The sequence below is a fragment of the Ovis canadensis genome, chromosome 7, assembly GCF_042477335.2.
Source record: "Ovis canadensis isolate MfBH-ARS-UI-01 breed Bighorn chromosome 7, ARS-UI_OviCan_v2, whole genome shotgun sequence".
Classification (NCBI taxonomy): Eukaryota; Metazoa; Chordata; class Mammalia; order Artiodactyla; family Bovidae; genus Ovis; species Ovis canadensis.
In genome coordinates, this window is record NC_091251.1 from 19,507,766 (window position 1) to 19,532,378 (window position 24,613).

Here is a 24,613-nt window from a genome sequence, read left to right on the forward strand (position 1 = left end):
CTGTATTCCTACTAAATAAAGTAGGAAACTAGTATTATCACTTAAACTCAAAAATTAAACTTTAAGATACCATGGAGATTTAAATATTCCTCATTTCTGCTGCCACAATGACTAATACAGTTTCTTTTCCTGAAATCATAGCAAGCCTTGGGGAGATAGAGAGTAATCAAATGCATTTTTAAAGTAGCATTCCACATAATTTCAGATTTTTGTATTCAATTTTTTTATGTATTGTTATCACGTTTTAAAATTATACACATCATGTTCTTTGAGTCATTGGCGTGTTCTTCTTTAAAGGCATTGCACCCAATACGATGTTAGCAAAAGTATGCAGTGATAAGAATAAACCAAATGGACAATACCAAATTCTACCTAACAGGCAAGCTGTAATGGACTTCATCAAGGACTTACCCATTAGAAAGGTGAGATTTTATATGACATTTATCCTCTATATATACCCTCTGATTTCTGAAGAAATAGTTAAAGAGGATTAAGAAGTACAAACTTAGAGTTATTTTTTAAAAAAAAGTCGAGTCTATAGTCAATAATGTTATAACTTTCTATGGGGACAGATGGTTACTAGACTCACTGTGGTGATTGATTTGTAATATATATAAATGTTGAATCACTGTGTTGTACACCTGAAACTAATGGTGTATGTCAACTATAACTTTGATTTTAAAAAATGAAAAGACAATAAAAAGTCATTTATCCTACCATTCCCTGAGTTTATATGACCACAAAACTCTTTTATAAATGCTTTTTAAAAACTCCACGGAATTTAAAGTTTTAAATTCCCATGTAACACGAGTTTAGGAAATACGGCCACAAATTATTTAAAGCCATTTTCTTGCATGACTTTTGAAACTAGGACATTATTTATACCTTTTATGAGTTATAAAAGGTATGATAAGATTATAATATCAGTTCTTACCTTAATTTTAAAATGTACTAATGATAAATGTTGACTCTCTTCTAGGTTTCTGGAATAGGAAAAGTTACAGAGAAAATGTTAAAGGCCCTTGGAATTATTACTTGTACAGAACTGTACCAACAGAGGGCGTTACTTTCTCTCCTTTTCTCTGAAACATCTTGGCATCATTTCCTTCATATTTCCCTGGGTCTAGGTTCAACACACCTGGCAAGGTATCTGTACCTATAATATAATCATTCTGCTTTTTCTTTATTGTCTGCTGAAATAACAGTTTTTACCATTGAGATAGAGGCTAGAAGGATAACATGTTTTAAATTCTTTTAGGCTCAGCTCAGAATATAATTTTTGAATTAGAGTCTAAAGATTGGATATGAGAGAAAAGAAAACGAGGGATAAAGAATCCCTCCTAGGTTGTTGGCTCCAGCAGCTGGATAGATGGGTAAGAGGATGGATGGTTGCTTTCTTTTCTGAACCTGCCTTGTTCTTTGTTCAGAACATAAAAATACTGGTGGTCAGATTGTTGAGGAAAGAAAGATGACTTATGCCCCAGAACTCACTCTTTAAGTAAACAGATGTAATGACTACCTGCATTTCTCCTCTTCTACTGAGTACATTGTGTTAGGCACCATTCTAGGCACTGGGGATAATAGCAGTAAACAAGATGAAATACTGCCTTCATAAAGTGTGCAGAGTAGTATGGGAAAAAGAAAGTCACCAGGTGAAGAAAGTAAGGCAGAGTAGGGGCATAGAAATTGACTTGAGAGGGTAAGAGGTGGTGCTGGCTGTAGTCCTCCAGTAGTGGAGATCTGAAGGGGCCAGCCAGGCAAAGACCTCGGAGAAGAGGAAACAACTAGACGAGAAGCCCTGTGTTTTCTCCCTGCTGCTCTTTCCTCCTGGTCTTAAAAAGAAGAATCCCAGAGCTAAAAGGGTACACTGTTCAGGGTGGGTGAAAAGAAGGCACTAAACAAGAATGAGAATTAACACTAAAGTAAACTAAAAGACCCTGAAGGCGGGAGGAGAAGGGGACGACAGAGGATGAGATGGCTGGATGGCATCACCAACTCAATGGACACGAGTTTGGTTGTACTCCGGGAGTTGGTGATGGACAGGGAGGCCTGGCATGCTGCAGTTCATGGGGTGACAAAGAGTCGGACACAACTGAGTGACTGGACTGAAACTAAAAGATTACGGAGGAGGTGTATAAAATGTTTGATTAATCAGTTAAATCTGTTAAATCTTACAGAGATTGCAAGGCCTATGCTGTTGCTTTTCTCGTCTTTCTGTGCTCCCCATTCTTTCGAATCCAGGTAGCTGACTTTGATCCTGAGTGGATGTAATGAAAGATAAGAGAAGGACATCACAGTACTATAAATAATCCAGTATTTGAAGACTTTGGAAAATAAAACTGTCTTCTTTATTCCAAGAATTACCCTCTTTTTTATTTCCATAGTGCTTGAAAACTATATAGGTTTTAATATAACATAGCAGATATTAACCAGTGGTAGAGATGTAGATAATGCTTTTAAGTGAAACTCATGGGTAACTTTTAATAATATAAAATAGCAAACCTACTTTCCTCTCTATCCACATTCTCTGTTTCCCTGGTTTGCTTTATTTTTTTAATCTCTTGTGCTTCTTGCTTTCGAATCTGTTCTCTGTTTATTTCTGCATTTGTTTTCCTCCACGAAGACAGAAGTTTCTTAAAGGCAGTCACTTGTTCTCTTGTGTTCTTTATTGTATCTCCAAGGCCTAGAACAGTACTCGAGTCATAATTGGTTCATGAACTATTTGGAAAATGAATAATCTATGTGTCATTTCAGCTTTTTGCTTTTAGCTAGTCCTGTCAGAGCAGCTAGAATCCAACCTAACGAGGTGGTTCAGATCCCCAGTCATCATCCTACTGCCGCAGAGCACGTTTTGACTGAGCTTCTGCAGAGTGGTATAAGGAATAAATAGGCTAGTGCTGAGGTGTCCTAGGCCAAAAACTAGATGATCAGACTGTTCAAAATTCAATTATATCTTGTAACTGAAAGCCATTATGCTACCACATTCTGTTGATTTTATCAGTTGTGAGTTTCGATATTCAGGTTTTTAATAGAAACAATTTATAATATCCTGTTTGCAGATGTGTTCTTTGATAGATATAGACTTGATCCATCACACATGTAATTCTATTAGCTTACCTATCTACATTCTTTGGTGATAGTTTTTAGATTAAAATATTCACTGTATTTAATGATGTATAATTTTTAATCCAAAATATTATTGAGATCTCTAAAGGGTAGCTGGTCTTAAATCATTTTGGTTGACTAAAAGGAACTCAGTGTTGTTTGGAAAGCAAATAAAAGTCATTTTATTTTTTTCATTTCAAGGGATGGAGAGAGGAAAAGCATGAGTGTTGAGAGGTAATGTTTCATTACTAATTATTCATAATTTGTCTAATTTTAAACTAATTTTTAATAAAATATAACTGAAATTTTAAAAATCTATTTGTAAACCAGATAACAATTTTTAGCAGTTGACACCCCTAAAGTAAATATTCTAGTACAATGCTTTATTATTTTTGCTTGCTATGCTCTCAATAGGAAAAAAAAAATTTAACTGAAGTTTTTTTTTTTAATGTTAGTTTTCTTCCCATTCAATGAAAACCAAGAATTTTAGGATTCCAAATCTTAATTTCTAGGTTTGTTTATAAGAAAAATAATGCTTAGTAGTTAATTTAAGATATGATAATGGAAGTTCTTCCTGAAGCTCTTCAAATACTGGTAAATGACTGAAGGCACCAAGTAGTAAGATCCTGATGAACGAGAGCTTAGAGGTGATCTCATTCAGTGGTTTACAATCCTGTTTGGAAGTCAGATGAAATCTTGATGGAACCTTATTGTCTTGGGATATAAGTCATTGTCTGAGAAGTCTCTCACTTATCTCCTCAAGGAACCACAGTCCCCACTAAGACATTTAAGAACCTCGGACCGAGACATCTGTGGTGGTCCAGCGGTTAAGGGTCTGCCTGCCGGGCAGGGGACATGGGTTCCATCCCTCGTTGGGGGAGCTAATATCCCCCGTGCCACAGAGCAGCTAAGCCCATGCACTGCCACTACTGAACCTGAGCTGCAGCTCCTGAAGCCTGAGAGCCTAGAGCCTGTGCTCTGCAACAAGCGAAGCCACCGCAGTGAGAAGCGCACGTACCGCAGCTAGAGAGTGGCCCCCACTCGCTGCAGCTAGAGAAAGCCTGCACACGGCAACAGCACAGCAGAAAAAAAAAAAAGAACCTTGGGCCTACTCTAAGGTTGTGTCCATTTTGCACATTGTAATGTGTGATCAGAAAACCTGAATAACTTTTCTAAAACAACGCCCTCTGTAAATGACTTGATAAAAATTGCTGTTTCAGGCTGTGATTTACATAAGAGCAATCAAAGGAAAGGACTCCCCTGGTGGCTCAGCGGTAAAGAATCATCCTGCATTGCAGGACATAAGAGATACAAATTCAATCCCTGAGTCGGGAAGATTCCCTAGAATAAGGCATGGCAACCCACTCCAGTATTCTTGCCTGGAGAATCCTATGGACAAGGGAGCTGGCAGGCTCCAGTCCATTGGGCCACTAAGGGACAGACATGACTGAAGCTACTCAGCACGCACGCACGCACATATGCAACCAAAGGAAAAGAGGGGGGGAAAGCTTCAAATGTGAGAGAGCGTTGTCCTATTTCCTATTTAATGATTTTTTCCCTCCTATTTTGTCTTCTGTTTTGTTATTGAGAACATTGCTTGCTGTATAAGAATATTAACTAATATTACTATTTCTTAAGAAAGGGGCAGCAAACCAATAAGAAAAAATGAACAGAGATCCAATTAGTTAATGGAAGAGAAGGTACAGATGGCTTTACAAACATGTGAAAATAATCCCAGTCTCTTATTTAAGAAGTACAGATTAAAAATTATCTGAGATAGCATTTTTCATTAATCAAGCTGGCAAAGAACACACTCCACTGGCAAAACTATGTGAGTGAAAAAGGTGCTAAACTCTAAAGGAGAGTGTGCTAGTTGCTAATTAGTGGTTCGGAAGGTCAGAAGTCCTAAAATTAAAGTGCCAGCAGAGTTGCATTCCCTCTAGAGGCTCCAGAGCAGATCCATTTCCTTACCAAAAGCTTCTAGGGGCCACTTGCATTCTTTGGCTCATGGCACCGTTCTCCATCTTCAGATCCCACAATTTTGTCTTTCTTTTGACTCTTACCCTCCTACCTCATAAGGAACCGAGGGATTACACTGAACCTACCTAGATAATCGAGGATCATCACCCCCATTTTGATTTAGCCACATGTGTAAAATTCCTTTCACCATGTAAAGTACTAGATTCTGAGAGATTAGGATTTAGACATCTTTTGGGACCATTATTTTGCCTACCACAGGGAGCAAGTGATTTTGTCTATCAAGATACAGATACTCATGTACTTTGATCCCACTATTCTCTTCATCTAGAGATTCATTCCGCAGGTGTCATCACATGTCATTTTACACATATACAAGGTGGTGAATTGCATTTTTTTTATAATAGCAAAAGGTTGGAAATAACCTAAGTTTCTACAAATAGAGGATTGGTTAAATGATCTTACATATTTAAATTAGGATATCATGCTGCCCTATAAAGGGCTTCCCTGGTAGCTCAGCTGGTAAAGAATCTGCCTGCAATGCAGGAGACCCCAGTTCAATTCCTGGGTCGGGAAGATCCCCTGGAGAAGGGATAGGCTACCCACTCCAGTATTCTTGGGCTTCCCTGGTGGCTCAGCTGGTAAAGAATCTGCCTGCAATACAGGAAACCTGGGTTCGATCCCAGGGTCAGGAAGGTCCCCTGGAGGAGGGCATGGCAACCCTCTCCAGTATTCGCCTGGAGAATCCCTAAGGACAGAGGAGCCTGGCAGGCTGCAGTCCATGGGGTCACAAAGAGTTGGGCATGACTGAGCGACTAAGCACAGCACAGCACAGCTGCCGTATAAAAATGAGGAAATTATTTACTTATAGGGAACTCACCAGGATGAATGAGAAAAGTAAAGTGGTAAATAGTGTCTGATATTTTACTGTTTATATAGGGGAAGTGTTTGCTTGTTTATAAAAGTATAACATACTTTTTATATGCGTACAGTATTCTAGATGAACAAACAATAAATAGGAAGCTGGCAATGTTGGTTGCCACTGGGAAGGAGAACTGGATTGCTGTGAGCAGCTGGGTTAGAAGAGGCACTTTTCACTAAATGACTCTTTAGGGTTTGCTCAGGGTTTTTTACTGGTTATCCTGCTCTTTTTAGTGTCTTCCTCTTTTTCCTTAATATGACCTTCAACACCTTTGTGCAAATGAACTCACAAGTTCTACATTTAATCTTACCAGCCCATTTCCAGTTGTCTCTTAAACAACTTTATATAGGGGCCATGAACCAACCCCGTAAATCTACTTCAAGATAATTCTCTTCAGACAATATTCATGCAATAATTGGAATGATGTTCTCATTTGTACTTTCTTAAGACAGTCCTCTGTAACAAAGTCTGTATACCTATATATCCTAATGTTTTGTAAGTTCTTGGGGCATTATCCTTATATGTTCGTGACTTTAATCATCTTTTAAAAATATTGTAGAGAACAAATGTACCTTTGCTAATCAGTTTATAAATCAGCTATAAATAATCTCCCATTATTTAGGAAGATCTTGAATATTTTTACTTAATTATATCTTAGTGTATCTGAAAACTTTATTCAGTACTATAGAAAATGTATCTTAATTCTAGGCCATTTGCATGTACTATATCATTTCTAAATTATCTTGAATTGTAGTTTACTTTGTGCACCCAAATCATTCTTGTCTTTGTAGGACATTCAGTGAGATAAGTAAAGCAGAAGAACAGTACAGCTTGTGCCAAGAACTTTGCAGTGAACTTGCTCAAGATCTGCAGAAAAAGGGACTTAAGGTACTTTATTTTTATGTGGTATTCTTAGTTTTCTAAATTTTTAATAATAAAAAGCAACCTTAAACTGAGAGTTAGATTTTGCATTTAAAAACAAATTCAGTTCAGTTCAGTCGCTCAGTCGTGTCCGACTCTTTGCAACCCCATGAATCGCAGCACGCCAGGCCTCCTTGTCCATCACCAACTCCTAGAGTTCACTCAGACTCACATCCATCAACTAGGTGATGCCATCCAGCCATCTCATCTTCCGTCGTCCCCTTCTCCTCCTGCCCCCAATCCCTCCCAGCATCAGAGTCTTTCCCAATGAGTCAACTCTTCACATGAGGTGGCCAAAGTATTGGAGTTTCAGCCTCAGCATTAGTCCTTCCAATGAACACCCAGGACTGATCTCCTTTAGAATGGACTGGTTGGATCTCCTTGCAGTCCAAGAGACTCTCAAGAGTCTTCTCCAACACCACAGTTCAAAAGCATCAATTCTTCGGCACTCAGCTTTCTTTACAGTCCAACTCTCACATCCATACATGACCACTGGAAAAACCATTGCCTTGACTAGACGGACCTTTGTTGGCAAAGTAATGTCTCTGGTTTTGAATATGCTGTCTAGGTTGGTCATAACTTTCCTTCCAAGGAGTAAGCGTCTTTTAATTTCATGGCTGCAGTCACCATCTGCAGTGATTTTGGAGCCCCCAAAAATAAAGTCTGACACTGTTTCCACTGTTTTCCCGTCTATTTCCCAGGAAGTGATGGGACCGGATGCCATGATCTTTGTTTTCTGAATGTTGAGCTTTAAGCCAACTTTTTCACTCTCCTCTTTCACTTTCATCAAGAGGCTTTTTAGCTCCTCTTCACTTTCTGGCATAAGGGTGGTGTCATCTGCATATCTGAGGTTATTGATATTTCTCCCGGCAATCTGGATTCCAGCTTGTGCTTCTTCCAGCCCAGCGTTTCTCATGATGTACTCTGCATAGAAGTTAAATCAGCAGGGTGACAATGTACAGCCTTGACATATTCCTTTTCCTATTTGGAACCAGCCTTTTGTTCCATGTCCAGTTCTAACTATTGCTTCCTGACCTGCATACAGATTTCTCAAGAGGCAGGGCAGGTGGTCTGGTATTCCCATTTCTTTCAGAATTTTCCACAGTTTATTGCGATCCACATAGTCAAAGGCTTTGGCATAGTCAATAAAGCAGAAATAGATGTTTTTCTGAAACTCTCTTGCTTTTTCCATGATCCAGTGGATGTTGGCAATTTGATGTCTGGTTCCTCAGCCTTTCCTAAAACCAGCTTGAACATCTGGAAGTTCACGGTTCACATATTGCTAAAGCCTGGCTTGGAGAATTTTGAGCATTACTTTACTAGCATGTGAAATGAGTGCAATGGTGCAGTAGTTTGAGCATTCTTTGGCATTGCCTTTCTTTGGGATTGGAATAAAAAGAGTTCTTATCCTCAGTAGAGACAAATTGAATTCTGACCCTTAACTGAAACCTGTGATGAGGTCATTTTATGAGGAGCAACTTACAAGGCTGGAGTGACTCCAATATATTTCCAGAGGAGTTTATATTACGTTGGGAGTACATTTGAATAAGTTCAAAATCAGAGTTATATTGGCACTAAACAATAGGCAAAGAGAAGGATTTCTCTAGAACTGTACTTTTTAAAATGCCTTTCCAATTATCGTTTAATGTCACAGTCAGGTAGACAGTGACTTTGTGGAATAGGCATTTTGTTTCAAGGCCTTAATCCAGGTTGCTTAATACATTGAGAACAAAACCTGGAAGTCTTTGAACTTTGTGTTTTATAATATTCACTCACAACGACCTATGTTTAGTATTTTTCCAACACTCTCAAAACAGAGGTGGAGTTATTACAAAGTGTAATACAAAAGCATTAAAAAGTTATTACAAAGAAAGGGCCATCTGATGAATATTTTCTTATAATTCTTCTCTACTATACCTTAAATATAAAGAGAGTTCTTTTTTTAAAAAAAAATTTAAATAAACTTTTAATTTTAGAATCATTTCAGATTTATAAAATAGTTACAAAGAAAATTTAGAGACTTCCAGTTTACCCAGTTTCCCTCATTGTTAACATCTTATATTATCATAGTGTACGTTTCTACAGTACAGAATAAAGTTAACAGAAATGACCAGTTAACTTTGCCCTTTATATAAAAATCTTTCATAAAAATCAGTTGGGGAGGAAAGTAATAATTACTGACTAAAATGGGATTTTTAGATTACTTATGGATTTTATTTATTCTTTATGACTGTATTCATTACCATGGTTTGTAAATAATTGATTATACTTCCATACTCTCTGTACATAAGAGACCTTTCTGAATTTTTCCAACATGTAAAGAACTTTTTTTCTAGAAGTTAACGAGCTATATAAAATAATGTATTCTGTTTGTTACAGGGTAGAACTGTTACCATTAAGCTAAAGAATGTGAATTTTGAAGTAAAAACTCGTGCCTCTACAGTTCCAGCTGTTGTGTCAACTGCAGAAGAAATATTTGTTATAGCTAAAGAACTGCTAAGAACAGAAATTGATGCTGATTTTCCACATCCCTTGAGATTAAGACTTATGGGTATAACTTTTACTGTTTTTCGTTAAAATCTGCAAGACGTTTCCAAAGAGTCAATTTGAGAAGTAGTCTCACCTCCATTTCACTCCTTGGACCCATTCAGGGAGTTGTATTTCTTCTGCTTCGGTTTTTCTTGATACTTAGAACCTGATGCATGTGAGGCCATGATCGCTAGTTTAATTCCTGTGAGAATCAGTTAGAGTCATTCTTTTCCTTCAATACTTACTGAAATCCTTGGGGTTAGGCATTTTTCAAAATTTTAAACTTCAAATTTTAGAAAGCAAATTCAGTACATGTTGAGTATATTGTGTAATACTCTTTTGGGATCTGAGGCAGCACTTTATGATCAAACATTTTATTATTTCTGTAGCAAAACAAAAAATATTCACACTGAGTTGTAAAGACTCTAAATAGCTTCACATCAGTCTTGTCATCAGTTACCATTTGTTGCTGACAATTTTCAGAGCTTTTAGATTTCAGAATTACAGAGAAAGGATTGTGGCACTATCAAACCACATATCTAGCCATCATGGGGTAAAAAAGACAAACAAACCACGTTTCCAAAGTGAACAAGTGAGAGAATGTTTAGGAATAAGCACTCCAGATGCCAACTTTACTGCTAAGAATGGGAGTCATCAGCCATACTTTCACATATGAAAGATAGCACACGTGGAAGTCAGTTTGAATATATGTTAACTAAAAGAGCTAAAGAGTAGATGTTAATAGCCGCTTTATTTATAATTACCAAAACTTGGAAGCAACCAAGATAGTGTAGGTGAATGGAAATTGTGGTACATCCAGACAACAGAATATTATTCAGCACATAAAAGAAGTGATCTATTGGGATAGAGGATGGGGGAGAATAGAAGAAAGGTAATGAGCTGTCAAATGATGAAAAGACATGGAGGAAACTTAAATGTATATTTTTAACTTAAAGAACCAATGTGAAAGGCTACAATACTATATGATTCCAATATAGGAAATTCAAAAATTTCCGATATAGGATAAAGCAAAATGGTAGAGATCTGAAAAGATCAATGGTTGTCAAGGGTGGTGGGGGAGGAATAGGCAGAGCACACAGGATTTCTAGGGCAGAGAAACTATTCTGTATGGTGCTATAACGGTGGACACATGTCATTATACCTTTGTTAAAATCCAGACTGTACAACACCAAGAGTGAACCGTGATGTAAACTGTGGACTGTGAATAATAATGTCATCTCAGTGTAGGTTCATTGGTTGTAACAGCTGTTCCACTCTGGTGGAAGATGTTGATTGTGGAGGAGTTCGTGCATGTGTGGACACAGGGTATATATGAGAACTCTCTGTACTTTATATTCAACTTTGCTGAGAACCTAAAATTATTCTAAAACATACAGCCTATTGCAAAAAAGGAGCTAAAGAATCAGTGCAATAGACTCCAATTAGTTACTCGGTATTTAATGGTATTGTGAGTCACATATTAATGGAAAGACATATATATATATATATAAAATCATGCTAACTCCAATAGATACTTACTATTTAGTATACCCAGCATTATAAAGAGAGTAAATTTCTATTCATAATACCACCTTTGGAAAAGTATCCTTTAATTCAGAGAATATGCAGTATTGCTTATTATTTTTGGCTAAACAGGCTTTTTAATAAGTGTCGCAGTACTATTACGCAAAATGTCTTTATGCTTTACGGTTGAGTTGGTTTTGTTGAACTGGAAATGGATTAATTATGGTTGGTTTAATTTAGGGGTGCGGCTCTCTGGTTTTCCCAATGAAGAGGAGAAGAAACACCAACAAAGGAGCATTATTGGCTTCTTACAGCCTGGAAACCAAGCCCTTCCAGCCACCGGGTGTATGCTAGAGACAACTGACAAAGATCAGTTTCTAAAACCTGCACAAATGTCTCATAAGAAGAGTTTCTTTGATAAAAAACGATCTGAAAGGAAAGCAAGCCCTCAAGACACATTTACATGTGAAACCATAAATAAACAAAGTTTGCACACATCACAGTCATTCCAAGTTTTAAACAAGAAGATGAGTGAGAATTTAGAAGCAGTGGAGAAATCACATAACTGTCAGACATTTATCTGTCCTGTTTGCTTTAGGGAGCAAGGAAGCATCAGTCTGGAAGCCTTCAATAAACATGTAGATGCATGTCTTGATGGACCTTCCGTCAGTGGAAACTCCAAAATGTCCTCGTGTTCCCACGCTTCCTCTACAGAAGTAAACGAGAAAGAAAGTGTATGTGATTCTGTGTCTCTCTGTGAGAAGCAGGGTTATGAAACCCACCAGAAGAATACAGAGATCACGTCAATAGATCCTGTAGAGATGGTAGAGACTACCAGTAAACCATCAAATACAGAAGATACAAGTGCTTTAAGTAATAAGCCCAGCGAAGAGGAATGTTCTGGTCTTTCGAGCAAATCATTTAATATGGAACACTGTCCTCAGAATTCTTGTACTGTTTCACTGAAAAATGAAGATGTTGGGTCATTAAGAAGGCAAGAATCCCCCCAACCTAATTTATATGAAGTAATCAGTGACCAAGTTCTAGTTTGTCCTGTTTGTAACCTAGAACAAAAGACTTCAGATCTTACCCTATTCAATGTGCATGTAGATGTTTGCTTAAATAAAGGCATTATCCAGGAACTGAGAAAGGATAAGATTAATCCGTGTAACCAACCCAAAGAAAGCGCCAAAAGTACTGGTGAGTTTATGGGGTTTTTTTAAGAGCTTGATTTTCTAGGAATGTTTTATTAAAATTCAGATTGCTATTAAATCTAAAACATATACCTTTAAAGGGATAGTTTGTATATGTTGCCACTTAGGAAAATGTTAGTTACCTTACTTACCATGGGCTAGAATTAGCTGAAGCCATTAGATTTGAAATTTGGGGAAATCTTTGGTTTAGGCTTGACTTAGCAGAGAGTGAACTTAAAGGTTTAGGGAACTGAGTGATCTAATCCGAAAAGAAACTCCTTCAGAGAACGTTTGCCAAGGCACAGTGGTAAATTAACTATAATTACATGGCCAGAAAGCCTCCTTAACTTGTTTTCCGGTAGTTCTGACTCTGACCCAGCTTCCAAATTAGCTGCAAAACTAATGAAATAAGTAAATTACAAAGAAATTATTTATAAATTCAAACTATGTAGTCCTAAAGAGATTTTTATTATCTTTACTCAGTTAACTTTAACTCTTTAAATCTTTAGGAACCGTTTTTACTATTTCATGTTATTCATTATGCATTATCTTCCCTCTAAAGATAACTCAGGCAAAGTGCAGAAGACTGGAAACAAAGCAAAAAGGTATGGCTAATTTGAGTTTTAATAAAGCTGGCCAAGAAATTGTTATATTTTGAAGTCTGATTTTTAGGAAATGTTAAAATTTGCTTGTATAAATCATTAAGTAAAAGTTTTAAAACCAGTTATTTGCATAAGCAATTTAAAAAAATCTCTTCATGGGTTTGACTTTGTGCTTCTCTGTTGTTATTGTTCTTCTTCGTGCGTTTTAATCACGTGCTCTGTTTTATTCCAGGCCAGGATCGATGACAAAGTACTCAGCATCAAAGAAAACAAAACCAAACAACCCCAGACACACTCTTGATATATTTTTTAAATGAATGTTGAACATTTTATCCATTTTTGATTGAAACCTGTTATTTTATAATAACTGGATGTATTCTTCCCTGTTTCAAGCTTACAGATTCATTTAGTGAAAAGCAAGTACAATAATCCCTTTGTATAAATTTGGAATATATACTAATTTACTTCTGTATACTTCTTTTGATAACAATGAGAGTTTCACTTTCAGTTATACTTCAGTTAGATAATTCTGTTAGAGATAATTTTTAAATGAAAAGTTGGGAATGAGATCAGGAAGTGATTTCTTTATTATGTTTTATAGTGAATATAAAAACATATTTATAAGGGCTTTCAGAGGTTCAGGTAAAACTATCATAGGATAAGAATTTTTTAGCACTTAAACACTTTGTTGGCACTGGATACTCTGCTTGATCTTAGTATCCTCAACAACTTTGAATAATTATTTTTAGCTCCTAGTATCTTCAGATACCTCATGAGGATTCGTTACTAATATTTATCATAAGTTCTATGAAGAGTATTAGCTTAGCAGAGTTAGCCTGCATGCTTTTGTTACCTTCAGGAAAATAATATCACAGTATTATTTTCTGTGTTAAAAGAACTTTTGTTTAAAATATGCTTATTCATTTTATTTTTTTAATTTAAAATTTCTTTATCCAATGATAAGCACTTATTCACTTTAAAAAATATTTAAGATTCAAGGTCATCATTTTATCTAGGACTTTTAAATGGCAATATTTCATTTCTTGGCAGTTGTATTTGTACTTTACACAGATCTGTAAAAAAAAAGAATTGTGCACTCTATTTTTATCATGGTCTTCTAAAGAAGAATGTGCAGTTCAAAAGATTAATGTGTTTTAAACACCTCATTTATCTTAGTTCTGTTTCTATCATGTTTTTATTAATATTCGTGAAAGAAGACAGCTTAACAATTGTTAGCTTAAGTAGTTGCTCCAAATGCTGTCATGGTATCAAGAGTTTTTATGAGAAATAAAACGATTATTTAATAGAAACATGCAAATGGGACCCACTGTCTATTTCTGCTTTAAGGAACTGAATCTTTTATTCTCATATTTTTGTTTCTTCTTTTCATATTTTATAGCTCATTACATAATTGTATAGGCCAAAGTGGTAATTTGGCTTTAAATAACTAGATAGTTTAAAATTAGGCTTAGTGTTTATTAGAATACCAATTTCATGCCTAATATTATTGTATGCTATGATGAATATCTAGTTATAGAACTGCGATTCTTGATCATGTGATTTACTTACATTAATTCTCTACAAAATTAAGTTCAATGAAGCACTGATTTATTGTATTGAGAAGTAAATAACACCATATTCTTTTCTATTTTAAGTTTATTTTTATTGATTTTTCAACATTAGAGTAAATACTAAATTATTTTCATTTAGATTGTTCATTTAATGAAATGTTATCATTTAGTAATATTTAATAAAAATTTCAAATGAAACTTTAAATGTTTAATTTTTTAGCCATAGAAATGGTTTCCTTACTTTTCCACTCTTTTCCTACCTCTGTTGCTTTCAGTCTTATTTTCTTTGCCTAGAATTTTCTCCACATCCTTTTCTGTTTTATCTAATAATCCAACTCATTTTATTATAATTTTGTTTGGAGGACATTAAAAAAAACACAGCAAAACCACAAAGAATAAGCACCTATAATCTTACCTATGTGGAGGGTGACAATATAGGGAGCCACTTGGGAGAACACATTTGCAACACATATAATTTACAGAATACTAGTATTCAGAATGTATATAATCCAGAATACACAAAGGATTCCTATGAATCAGTAAGAAGAAGACAACCAATAGACATTTGGTCAAAAGCCTTTAAATGGCACTTTACATAGAAATCCAGATATCCAAGAAACATGAAAACATCCTCAGCCATTTTAGTAATGGGGAAATGGGGGGAAAAAAAACCTCAAAGAGACATTATAGCATCTCTCCCAGATTCGTAAGAATGAAAGGGTCTAATGGTTGTTTTGGTGATGATGTGGAGCAATATGAACTCCTTGAAAAAAGTATTTAATTATGTATATGGCTGCGCTGGATCTTAGTTGCAGCACTCAGGATCTCAGTCTTCGTTGCGGCACGTGGAATCTTTATTTGCTGCAAGCGTGTAGGCTCTAGTTCCCTGGCCAGAGAGGGAAGCCAGGCCCGCTGTGTTAGGAGCTCGGAGTCGGAGCCGCTGGACCACCAGGGAAGTCCCTGTGAGCTCTTACTCTGAAAACAACCTCTTTGGAAAACAGTCGGCCCTTCCGGGTAACTCTGAAGATGTGTGTACTCGATGTGTAGCTGCACTCCTGTACATATGCTGGTTGTCTTCCATGTGCCCTCCTGATTGATTCTGTGCCCTTCAGCCTGCGCTACGTCCAGCGAGGCGTCATGGCAGCAAGAAGCCACTGCACAAGGTTTCAAGGGAGAACGAGGAGGTTGGGTATTTCTTCTCTCATGTAGCTTTCCGAAGCTGGTCAAGTCCCTTGAACAAAGATCACAACCTCTTCATATCTTCATATGTCATTCTCTGCTCTCTCCCTCTCCAGGCTCTGACAATCCTTTCCTTACCCTCACCCTTTTACCCTACAAGGTGGCAACAGAGTCTTGCCCTTAGGAGCCCTCCAGGTGCTGCCCTATCTTTTGTGCTTTCCTCACACCCTGCCCCGGTGGTGCTAGTGGTAAAGAACCCGCCTGCCAATGCAGAGAAATAAGAGATGCAGTTGGATCCCTGGGTTGGGAAGACCCCCTGAAGGAGGTCATGGCAACCCACTCCAGTATTTTTGCCTGGGGAATCCCATGGACAGAGGAGCCTGGCGGGCTATAGTCCATGGGGTCACAAAGAGTCGGACATGACTGAAGCAACTTAGCACAGCACGCACAACCTGCCCATACTTTTGTAAATGGTCCCCTTTTTAAAACTCATCTCAAAATACAAGGTTTCTTTTTTTTCCTGCCAGGACTGTAACTGATACAATGTCTTGGGATAACTATTGAACATGTTTTTAGGAAGCATTTGCAAGGTTACACATAGCAGCACTGTAATAACCAAAAAATATGGAAATAAGCCTAATAGTCAACATTGATAGACTAAATTCTACCATTGTATTTTCATGTAGATTCAAAGAAAAGAATTCTACACATTAGTGAAAATGAAAGAATAGGCAATCAGAAGGTGGATGAATATCACAAACATAATGTGGAGAAACAGAAGCAAATCATAGAAGGATGCCATCAGCAAGATTCCATGCATGTAGTTCAAAACAGTGTAGAGCGCTTTAAGAATGTATTCATGTAAATCAAATTATAAACAGAACTATTGTCCCCAAGATAGAATAATGACCTTCTGTGGGGAGAAAAGGGGATGTGATTGAGGAATGCACGTGGAGCTGCTGAAACACTGCCAGCGCTCTATTGTCTTAGGTGGTGACTGTGGGTGTTTACTTCTAAAATCTTATTTAAATTGTACATATATATTTTATATACTCTTGTTCATAAATGACCTATATCACAAGTTTTTTAAAAAGTCAGTGCTCGCTTCGGCAGCACATATACTAAAATTGGAACGATACAGAGGAGATTAGCATGGCCCCTGCGCAAAGATGACACACAAATTCATGAAGCGTTCCATATTCTACTACCTTATGACCCAGCAATCCCACTGCTGGGCATACACACCGAGGAAACCAGAATTGAAAGAGACACATGTACCCCAATGTTCATCGCAGCACTGTTTATAATAGCCAGGACATGGAAGCAACCTAGATGTCCATCAGCAGATGAATGGATAAGAAAGCTGTGGTACATATACACAATAGAGTATTACTCAGCCATTAAAAAGAATACATTTGAATCAGTTCTAATGAGGTGGATGAAACTGGAGCCAATTATACAGAGTGAAGTAAGCCAGAAAGAAAAACACCAATACAGTATACTAACGCATATATCAGAGAAGGCAATGTCACCCCACTCCAGTACTCTTGCCTGGAGAATCCCATGGACAGAGAATCCTGGAAGGCTGCAGTCCATGGGGTTGCTGAGGGTCAGACACGACTGAGCGACTTCACTTTCACTTTTCACTTTCATGCATTGGAGAAGGAAATGGCAACCCACTCCAGTGTTCTTGCTAGGAGAATCCCAGGGACGAGGGAGCCTGGTGGGCTGCCGTCTATGGGGTCGCGCAAAGTCAGACACGACTGAAGTGACTTAGCAGCAGCAGCAGCAGCAGGAACACATATATATGGAATTTAGAAAGATTGTAATGATAACCCTGTATGCAAGACAGCTAAAGAGACACAGATGTATACAACAGTCTTTTGGACTCTGTGGGAGAGGGAGAGGGCGGGATGATTTGGGAGAATGGCATTGAAACATGTATAATATCATATGTGAAATGAATCGCCAGTCCAGGTTCGATGCATGATACTGGATGCTTGGGGCTGGTGCACTGGGATGACCCAGAGGGTTGGTATGGGGAGGGAGGTGGGAGGGGGGTTCAGGATGGGGAACACGTGTATACCTGTGGCGGATTCATGTTGATGTATGGCAAAACCAATGCAATATTGTAAAGTAATTAACCTCCAATTAAATAAATTTATATTAAAAAAATAAAAAATGTCAGAAACTTCTTTCTTTATTGAGGTGAAATTTTCCTCCATCTCTGCAGGTATTTGCCTCAATAGAGAAAAGGTACATTTCTCTCTGCTAGGACTTTGCTGAACACAGCTGGAAAGAGCCATCCCTTATCAATATTTTCAGTTTTTCTCCTAACATTTCCCCTAATGCTACAACCACAGCAGAATGTGGTCTACTCTCCAGGGTCAAATTGTCAAAGTTGACCAAACAATTTGTCATCTCCAAACAAGTCACCATCTTTCCAGCCTATGAAATGTGTCCCCATTCCTCAAAGTCCCTCCCTTAAACACTAAGTCAGTTCTGTATATTGGGTTTTGTTTCAGCACCCTACTTTTTATCATCACTTCAGAATTTCATTTCAGCTGTGAGTTACAGAAACCCAATCTGTTTCTTAAAAAAAAAAAAATCAGTTCTAGTTTTCCCATGAAACATGAATTTCATTGGTTAGCGTTAGCTCAGTAATTCAAAGATAGGGTCACAGTCTAATTTTCTTGGCCTCACATGGCCAGCTTCTGGTCACAAGATGGATGGGCTTCTCCATGTCCAGCCTTACACGTGAATTCCAGGTAGGAAGACAAGGAAGTGAAAACGATAAAAGGGCAATGAGTCTGTCCCAGTTTAAGGAGCTTTCCTGGAAGCCCTACGTAACAATTTCCACTTCCATCTCATTGGCCAAACTGTCACGTGGCTTCCTCATACTAAAGGGAACCTGGAAATGTAATTTTTAGCAAGACACATTGCTACACCCAAACAAAAGCAGGTTCTGTTAGTAAACTGTCTCACCTATAAAAAACTATATAAATCATTCCATTTAATGGTGACATTTTAGAAGCGCTCCTTAAGAATAACGCAAGGGTATCCTCTGTTGTTTTGCTGGAGTCAATTCAACAATTAAGATGAATTAAAAACTGGAAACAAAAATAAAACTTTATTGTCAGATGTGTTTGTGTTTTTTAAAATCTACATTTAATAAAGGAGTTCAAGGTTATGGCTACAAGATCAATGTACAAAATCAAGATCATTCCTGTATAACAATAATAGCAAATTAGGACATGTAATAAACATAATCTCTTTCATGATAATGATCTATAAGGGACCTATAGGGTCTGGGGAGGTGGGGAGGTGTCATCTATCTGAATTTGTTGAGTCCTTCAAAACTACCAAATATTACTGAAAGACAAACAGTATGTCTGAGGAAATTAAAGAGTGTTCCTAGTCAGGAAGAATAGCTATTTTAAAGATAACTATTCTCCCCTAATTCTGTAAGTTCAATACAACTCAAAACAAAACTTCTCATGGTTTTTCTTAGAAGTTGTTAAGTAGATCCTAAATTTTATATGGAAGAGCAAAGGCCCAAGAATAACAAGGTAGAACAACAGGCCCTAGTACATATCAACATTTATTAACAAGCTGTAGTAATTAATACCATATACTAATAGAGTAGTATTATTACTACTGAATTGGAAAGACTGATGCTGAAACTGAGGCTCCAATATTTTGGCCAATTGATGCGAAGAGCTGACTCATTGGAAAAGACCCTGATGTTGGGAAAGATTGAGGGCAGGAGGAGAAGGGGGTGGCAGAGGATGAGATGGTTAGATAGCATCACTGACTCCATGGACATGAGCTTGAGCAAACTCCAGGGGACAGTGAAGGACAGGGAAGCCTGACGTGCTATAGTCCATGGGGTCACAAAGAGTTGGACACAACTTAGTGACTTAACAACAGCAACAATAGAGTAGTATTGGCAAGGATATATACATTTTAGACAACTCAGTACAAAAAGTATCTGCTATTTAATAAACGGTGCCTGAGGTGCTGCTGTCCATGAGGTTGCAAAGAGTCAGACACAACTTAGCAACTGAACAAATTGGGCCTAAACTCTGACCTTCCAACTGATTTCTCAGCTTTTCCTGCTCTAAACCATTTTGTGCATTTATTGCACATTAGCCACAAATAACGTTTTCATAATGTCACCATTATGTTAGAAACAAAAGATGTCAAAAGCTCTCAGCTCTGTCCAGGATCAGCGGGAGTTGAGAAGAAAGGTAGGATTTTCAGCATATGATGATTTCTGTGGTGCAAACGGGCTTCCCTGGTGGCTCAGCAGTAAAGAAAACACCTGCAGTGCAGGAGACACTGGTTCAATCCCTGGGTCAGGAAGATCCCCTGGGGAGGAGAACATGGCAACCCACTCCAGTATTCTTGCCTGGAGAATCTCATGGACAGAGGAGCCTGGCAGGCTACACAATCCATGCGGTGGCATAGAGTCAGACACGACTGGAGTGACCAAGCGCGCATGCGTGAGCAAATTCCATGACAGAGTTCAAGCTATTGACCTGATGTCAGTCAGCTCACAAAATTCCTAAAAATTGAACAATCGGCTCTTGGTTGCAAGTACAAATGAGCTCCTACAAATCACTGTCCTTGATGCACACTAAACTCAGGTTTGACGTTCAAGGACACTGAAGTCACACAGCATAGCTTGTAGTTTCCTCAATAAACCAAGCTGCTTCTCCCTTCTGGTCTCGTGGTCAGTTGCTCCCTCTGTCCAGAATGTGCTTCCTGAATGCCCCTTCACCCTCTACATACACAATAAACATACATGACCATTCATCACAATTAGCCCAAGGATTACCATTCAGCCCAGGGACCACTTTCAGGAAATGATCCCTGCGCTCTAGGAAAACTGGTCAGTCACTCCTTTGTGCCCCTGTTTCTGAAATGTTCTTTGCTGTGACTTTGCTGTGGTCTCTCTCTGCTGGGTTGTAGGCTGCTAGAGGTGCTGTCTCTCTCGTGAACTCTAAGCACGAAGCACAAAGCCTGGCACTTAACAAACGTTAACTATTATTTGTTGACATATAAACGAATAAATAATATTTGTCCAAAGACTGATGTCTGTTACTATCTTACCATATTTTCTTTGGAAAGACAGGGTGATGGCTGACATAGACAGCTGCACTCAAGCTGGGCCATAGGGATGGGCATTCCAGGAACAGGGAACTGCACTTCTTTCCCTTTATTGGGTAGGGGCTTGTTTTAGAAATGTTTTATTACTCTATTTTTTCAAGGTTGCTTGGAAATATTTGGAAAAAGGCTCAAAATATGACCATTACCTAGGGCTTAAAAAATTGCTCTTTGAGGAAATATCTCATTTTGAAAAGTGTATCTGGTGCTGATTTTTTTTCCCCATTTTGAAATGCAATTATATGTTAGAGCATCACTGGTGCTGGTAGGATGTCCGTGGACTTCACAGAGAGGTGGCGTTTATACCCCTGGAGCAAAAACTGTTTTTTTGGTTGGATCATTAAGGGATAATCACCTTTGCTTTGTAATACACAGTTGAATTACCAGTTGTTCAGGAAAAACTCAAAAGACATTATAGGGAGTTATTGAAAACATGATCACATTTATTAAATCATAATATTGGACTGTTCCACTTACAAGTGTGAGGTAATTTATTTTCTAAAATTGTTGCTATCTACAGAAGGCTCAGGGAGACAGAAGATAATTCAGAGGCAAATAGTTTATACCCTTTCCATCTAATTGCAGTCTCTTAAGTTTGTCATTATTTCAAACTCATATATACTTACGTATACATATGCATGTGAAGTGAAGTGAAGTGAAGTCGCTCAGTCGTGTCCGACTCCTTGCAACCCCATTGACTGTAGCCTACCAGCTCCTCCGTCCACGGGATTTTCCAGGCAAGAGTACTGGAGTGGGTTGCCATGCATCAGTTCAGTTCAGTTCAGTCGCTCAGTCGTGTCCAACTCTTTGCGACCCCATGAATCGCAGCACACCAGGCCTCCCTGTCCATCACCATCTCCCGGAGTTCACTCAGACTCACATCCATTGAGTCTGTGATGCCATCCAGCCATCTCATCCTGGGTCGTCCCCTTCTTCTCCTGCCCCCAATCCCTCCCAGCATCAGAGTCTTTTCCAATGAGTCAACTCTTCCCATGAGGTGTCCAAAGTACTGGAGCTTCAGCTTTAGCATCATTCCTTCCAAAGAAATCCCAGGGCTGATCTCCTTCAGAATGGACTGGTTGGATCTCCTTGCAGTCCAAGGGACTCTCAAGAATCTTCTCCAACATCACAGTTCAAACGCATCAATTCTTCGGCGCTCAGCCTTCTTCACAGTCCAACTCTCACATCCATACATGACCACAGGAAAAACCATAGCCTTGACTAGACGGACCTTAGTCGGCAAAGTAATGTCTCTGCTTTTGAATATGCTATCTAGGTTGGTCATAAGTTTTCTTCCATGGAGTAAGCGTCTTTTAATTTCATGGCTGCAGTCACCATCTGCAGTGATTTTGGAGCCCAAAAAAATAAAGTCTGACACTGTTTCTACTGTTTCCCCATCTATTTCCCATGAAGTGATGGGACCGGATGCCATGATCTTCATTTTCTGAATACTGAGCTTTAAGCCAACTTTTAAGCCATCTATGCCATGCATAGATGTACATATACCCACTTTGTTTTGGGGGGCTCCAAAATCACTGCAGATGGTGTTTGCAGCCATGAAAACACTTGTTTTTTGGAAGAAAAGTTATGACCAACCTAGACAGCATATTAAAAGCAGAAACATTACTTTGCCAACAAAGGTCCATCTAGTCAAAGCTATGGTTTTTCCAGTAGTCATGTAAAGATGTGAGATTTGGACTATAAAGAAAGCTGAGTGCTGAAGAATTGATGCTTCTGAACCGTGGTGTTAGAGAAGACTCTTGAGAGTCCCTTGGACTGCAAGGAGATTCAACCAGTCCATCCTAAAGGAAATCAGTCCTGAATATTCATTGGAAAGACTGATGCTGAAGCTGAAACTCCAATACTTTGGTTAACTGTTGTGAAGAACTGACTCATTGGAAAGGACCTTGATGCTGGGAAAGATTGAAGTGGGGAAGAGAAGGGGACGACAGAGGATGAGATGGTTGGATGGCATCACTGACTCAATGGACATGAGTTTGAGTAAACTCTGGGAGCTGGTGATGGACAGGGAGGCCTGGAGTGCTGCAGTCCATGGGGTCGTAGAGTCGGCGATGACTGAGCGACTGAACTGAACTGATACCTACTAAACACACACAAACACACACACACACACACGACCTCTGCCAAACCTATATCCGTTACTAATTTTGGCAGCCCTTATAACACCACTTCTTTTATTCCTTTTGTCAAGTCTTCAACAGTTGCCTAATCTTTGGCCTTCCAATTTACTTCTCAGCTTTCACCAGTTTCTTTCCTTTCACTAAACTTTAGACAATTCTTTCCTAACATCACTCTTATCTGTGTGTATGTGTGTATGTGTGTGAACAAAAGAGGTGGGTCAGTTCTGGGGTCAAATCTAGTTCTGTTTTATGAGGCTTTTTTTCACTCTCAGAATATGCTAAACTTCTAATTTAACTCCTAATTCAAGCACACTGTGTTTATGTATAGTAGGGATTCAGTGGCGATATCCTGGCTGTTCACTATTGTACATTTCTTCCTTATTATTTGAATTTTAGCTAGGCATACAATTGCCCAGCATAGTTTACTATATTTCATTAATTCTTTCTAAGCCACCACAGTCCATGGGGTCGCGAGGAGTTGGACACCACTGAGCCGCTAACACTTTCATTTTCAAGAAAGAAAGCATACCCAAGACGGGGAGGGCCAGCAGGTTACCACTGCGTTAAACTGGGATACCAAGGTTTTCCATTTTCAAAGAGGGAACTGAGTCGTACTTTATTCAAAAGAAAATTCTGGAAGCCCATTTAGAATTGATTCAGTACTGAAGATCCGATAGTGTTGGTTTTATAACGCTAACTTCGACAACTCCGAATTGTATTCTATTCAGTTCAGTTCAGTCACTCAGTCGTGTCCGACCCTTTGTGACCGCATGGACTGCAGCACTCCAGGCTTCCCTGTCCATCATCAACTCCCGGAGCTTGCTCAAACTCACGTCCATTGACTCGGTGATGCCATCCAACCATCTCATCGTCTGTCCTCCTCCCGCCTTCAATCTTCCCCAGCATCAGGGTCTTTTCCAATGAGTTGGCTCTTCGCATCAGGTGGCCAAAGTATTGGAGCTTCAGCTTCAGCATCAGTCCTGCCAATGAATATTCAGGACTGTTCTCCTTTAGGATGGACTGTTTGGATCTCCTTGCAGTCCAAGGGACTCTCAAGAGTCTTCTCCAAATTGTACTCAGAACCCCCTAAATGTGGCCGGGTTTTCCTCTTAATTTCTCACTGCAGGTGCTTCTGGCACAGCGGCGCCCCACCTGAAGGGGGCCGCGCCCGGGCAGGACTGCAGCCCCAGGCGAGGCGCCCGCAGCGGAGAGCGGCCCCTGGTGCGCGCGGCGCCCGAGCTGGGGGGCCTCGGGGTCGGACCTGGAGCCCGGTCCGCTCGCCCCAGGGCGCAGGGCGGCGGCGAGGGGGCTGCGGGAGGACCTGAGGGGCGCGGCGGCCGGCCCTAGAGGGGCCTGTCCCGGGGCCCCAAGCAAGAGCGGCCGCAGGAGGCGGCGGCGGCGGCCGGAAACGAGTTCCCTGAGTCCGGATACAGGTCTGGAAACTCCCTCGGGGGCGGCGCGGGGCGGGCCTGGGGAACCGGTTGAGCAGCTGCGGGTGCCCCAGGGACCCGAGCCCATCCTCACCCCCACGCCCTAGGTGGGCTGGGTTTCAGCTTTGGATCCACACCCTCCCAAGGGTTGGCTCACGTTTCTCAGGACGTTTTATTTCAGGTTGACCCTGCACTGTAGGTGGAAGGAAAGTGTTCCTCTTTCAAATTAAGAAAGAGGATTTTCCAAGAAATCATTCAGCCCTTTTACAAATAAGGAAAGAGTTTTATGTGCTGTTATCTCCTACAGCCTGAGCCTTCGCTAATTTATTGTGTGACCTCAAATAAGTCAC

General features: G+C 39.2%; 2 protein-coding genes and 1 non-coding gene across 4 annotated transcripts in view; all 3 read left to right on the forward strand.

Annotated features, from left to right (window-relative positions):
- POLK (DNA polymerase kappa) overlaps nucleotides 1-14,542 on the forward strand; it is an 84,985-nt gene extending 70,443 nt beyond the window's left edge. Inside the window, exons 8-15 of one of the 2 annotated variants that reach the window (XM_069595333.1) lie at nucleotides 298-422; nucleotides 980-1,146; nucleotides 3,307-3,339; nucleotides 6,796-6,892; nucleotides 9,305-9,476; nucleotides 11,219-12,178; nucleotides 12,681-12,776; nucleotides 13,006-14,542. In XM_069595333.1, the coding sequence (XP_069451434.1) occupies nucleotides 298-422; nucleotides 980-1,146; nucleotides 3,307-3,339; nucleotides 6,796-6,892; nucleotides 9,305-9,476; nucleotides 11,219-12,178; nucleotides 12,681-12,776; nucleotides 13,006-13,019 (1,664 nt within the window). In that variant the 3' untranslated portion in view covers nucleotides 13,020-14,542. The remainder of the gene's footprint in view (nucleotides 1-297; nucleotides 423-979; nucleotides 1,147-3,306; nucleotides 3,340-6,795; nucleotides 6,893-9,304; nucleotides 9,477-11,218; nucleotides 12,179-12,680; nucleotides 12,777-13,005) is intronic. The other variant, XM_069595332.1, reaches the window with a different exon arrangement.
- A 514-nt stretch (nucleotides 14,543-15,056) lies between these two features.
- The window catches only part of ANKDD1B (ankyrin repeat and death domain containing 1B), an 82,026-nt gene continuing 72,469 nt past the window's right edge, over nucleotides 15,057-24,613 (forward strand). Inside the window, 5 exon segments of the mRNA XM_069597375.1 lie at nucleotides 15,057-15,117; nucleotides 15,457-15,533; nucleotides 17,757-17,779; nucleotides 23,992-24,170; nucleotides 24,173-24,245. Of these exon segments, the coding sequence (XP_069453476.1) occupies nucleotides 15,057-15,117; nucleotides 15,457-15,533; nucleotides 17,757-17,779; nucleotides 23,992-24,170; nucleotides 24,173-24,245 (413 nt within the window).
- On the forward strand, nucleotides 16,621-16,727 carry LOC138444523 (U6 spliceosomal RNA). Its single transcript, XR_011258540.1, has one exon. It is a non-coding gene; the product is annotated as a U6 spliceosomal RNA (small nuclear RNA).